The following is a 3226-nucleotide window of genomic DNA, read 5'->3' as shown; positions in this document are numbered from 1 at the left end:
TATATCCCACTAAATCTTAGTCTGCTGAGTTCAGATAATCATAAGTGTTAAAAGCTAAGTATTAAGATGCTCTTCTTTGTTTAATTCACGTGCATCAATTTCTAGAAACATACGGTTCTTACTATTTTTAGAAGAGCAGATAAAATCTGATACTATTAAATTATACAACTTTATTTAGGTGTCACATTTATTTGGGTATGTGGGTATTTTGAAAGTACCTCATGGAGTGACAATCATAGTTACAGGCTGCCCTTTTGCAAGGGATAGATCCTGTTCAGCCACCCTGTTAGGATACAGCGAAGTCATGAGACTGTAGCCTGGTGGATTGTGAAGAGGTAGTGGAAAAGCTCTGATGAACCAATGGTGCTTCTTACATTGATGCTGAGTGGAGAATCTCATCAGATCAGTGGTCAGGATCACCAAGCTCTATCAAGAGAGTAACTGCAAGGCGTCCTTAGAGGTAACGTCCATGGTTGTGTAATCAACTAATGAAAGATTCACTTGGACTCAAGATCCCAATTCAAATTTATAATAATGAAATTGCATGGCAACAGAGTCATGGGAATCTGTGAAAGCAGATTTTATTTGTTGTTAAACATTTAATTGCTCTAATTTATATATTGTCAATATTAATAAACTAAGTTTATATTGTTAAAAAAAAAATTGTTATTCTTTTTTTGCAGGCAGAGGGTTCAACCAGCAGCAGTAAAATCGATCAATTCATCTTACCAGTTGCTGTTTTCTTGTCCCTGTTTGGTTTTAGTGTTTCACTATTCAGCACCAGACAACTTTATGATAATTCTTCCAGATCACCCTTTAAGAGATAATGATCTTCACATATTAGGGTTGGTAAAATACGAACTTATTATCAAACTCGATATGTAAGATAAATGGGAACTTCTCAAACTTCAGAAAAATATACTCAATATATTTATAAAACATACAACTATTTTGTGAAAAGAAAAATTTTATTCTCAATGTTGTAGTTGTATTTATTAATAAAAAGCTGCAAAACATGCAAAGTATTTTTAATCTCTTTCAAGGTTTTAATCATGACACTTGGTAAATCTCTTCTTTCTATGGAACTCAGTCACGTGTAATGAAAGTCACTCTCAGCAACATAAACAAATTTAGTTTAACCTTTTAGCATTTAAACTGGCCACATCTGGCCCAAATATTCTACTTGCTTTATGTTCACATTGATCAGAACCAGCCTTCTACACCTCCCCTACAATGTCATTCTAAGAAATTACTTCATCAAAATCTTAAAGCTATGAGATAATGCATGATAAATTCAAAGCAATGTCAATTAATAAACATTATATTCGACAGAATAATCTGAATGCTACAGGGTTAATTTGGTAAACCATCATTGAATGTCTTTGCTTTACTCTAGCCTTACTTGCTCATAGCATAATGACAAGATATATATTTAGTCTTCTGCTAAAATACCACTCTCCTTGTAGCACTTTTGAGGATTTATGAACATGCATCAAAGCTATCATAACTAATTATTCATTAGTCAAATTTCTTTTTGTCTATTTCTAAGATTGCCACAATTTTTTAGGGGGAGCAACTAGCTGGTTTTCAACTAGAATTATATGAGGTACATTTTAAACTACCCACGACCATTCTACAATTGCACAATTTACAAAATCTTAAAAAAAATAAACACAACTGTTAGAAGTAGTCTGATAACCATCCATTTGTTTAAGCATTAAAAAATTTTTTTAATAGCTAAATAATTGTTGGAAAATTGTTTAACCATAAAATTAAAGATTTTGTTTCAAAATAAAACTTTTATGGGCTACTAGTCTACCCTTGATCTGTTGGGTCACCGACGGTTCAGGTTATAAAACATTGAAGCTGATTTCAACATTGCATTGAAATGTAAGTTAATTTTAGGATGATTCAGTTAAATATTTCAATTCGTTTGTGTCATCATAGGTCTGGTTTACAAGACCTATGTTTAAGGTTTTATTGATTATTTACAGCATCTAATAGAAATAGAATTTCTGGGATGAACTCCAGTAATAGCATTTATTTATGGCATATGTACACACTTCTACAAAAATGCAAAAGGAATTGTTATATAATGGAAACAGTTTTCACAGTATTATACATTCCCATTTCAGGGTTATTTTACTTTTAGAGTATTATGCGTCGTTTTGGCTATTTATGAAGGTACCCCAAAGAACCACGTATCTTGGGAATCTGCAGTCTGATTTACGCAACACTTGTTTTATTCCGTTTGTATTCCCATTTCAAGGGTACCTTACTTTCAGAGTATTTTCCCATTATGTGCTGGTTTGGCTGTATTAAATTACAGACAAGCATACAAGCAAGCAATCACAGAGCTTTAGTGGTATATAGATTTGTAAGAGCAAAATACAATTTGACTATTAAAACAAAATTTATTTTTAAATATTTAGAATCGAAAAGGAACATTTATATCTGCTTAAAAACAAAATTAAAAAAGTACTACAATTTTTTCTTGCATCACAATCTGAAATAAATTACTGTTATTGTTTAAATTATCAATGTGGTTGATGTCTTAAAAAATGTGAATGAGGAGCACTAGCTATCATTTCTAGAGATAATGGGGCAAAGTGTTCTGTGCTGGAGTTGGCAAGTAAAACAACAGAGCCAATGAAAAGAAATGACTCTCTGTTTGAAAGTCTGAGGAGCAGAGGTTGTTATGGTAGAAATAGAAGAGGCAGAGAGCAGGACAGTCAATTTGTATGCTAGGAGTTGTAGCATTTGTGAGGGTAATCTTTGCCAGTCGACAAGAAGGCTTTCTTTTGAGTGTTGTCTAGTTTGCTTTTTAGTGTAGCAACAGTTATTTCCCATTTCTGAGAGCAGTATTTCAGTTTAGATTGTGCAGGAACTGGAGCTTTGTAAAGGATTAGAAACAAATTAGCATTGAAGTTTTTTCTGCTCTTTTACTTGTTTCAATCGTTTGGCTGTGACCATGCTGGAGCACTGCCTTGAAGAGTTTCTAGTTGAACAAATCGACCTCCAAAACCTTTTTATTTAGAACCTGGTACTTATTCTTTCAGTGTCTTTTGCTGAACTGCTTAGTTATGGTGACATAAACAAACCAGCACTGGTTGCTAAGCATTGGTGAGGGAGAAACACAGACATAAAGACACAAGTGCACACACACACACACACACACACACACACACACACACACACACACACACACACGTATGTATGTATATAT

The 3226-nt window shown here is 33.4% G+C and overlaps 1 protein-coding gene across 2 annotated transcripts in view; it reads left to right on the top strand.

Moving 5' to 3' along the window:
* The window catches only part of LOC106875771 (uncharacterized), a 6712-nt gene extending 5696 nt beyond the window's left edge, over positions 1 to 1016 (top strand). For both annotated transcript variants that reach the window (XM_014924032.2, XM_014924033.2), the window contains exon 3: positions 684 to 1016. In XM_014924032.2, coding sequence (XP_014779518.1) covers positions 684 to 827 — 144 coding nt within the window. In that variant the 3' untranslated portion in view covers positions 828 to 1016. The remainder of the gene's footprint in view (positions 1 to 683) is intronic.
* The last annotated feature ends 2210 nt before the right edge of the window (positions 1017 to 3226 follow it).

The sequence above is a fragment of the Octopus bimaculoides genome, chromosome 17, assembly GCF_001194135.2.
Source record: "Octopus bimaculoides isolate UCB-OBI-ISO-001 chromosome 17, ASM119413v2, whole genome shotgun sequence".
Taxonomy (NCBI): Eukaryota; Metazoa; Mollusca; class Cephalopoda; order Octopoda; family Octopodidae; genus Octopus; species Octopus bimaculoides.
This window is presented reverse-complemented; position numbering and strand designations above follow the sequence as displayed.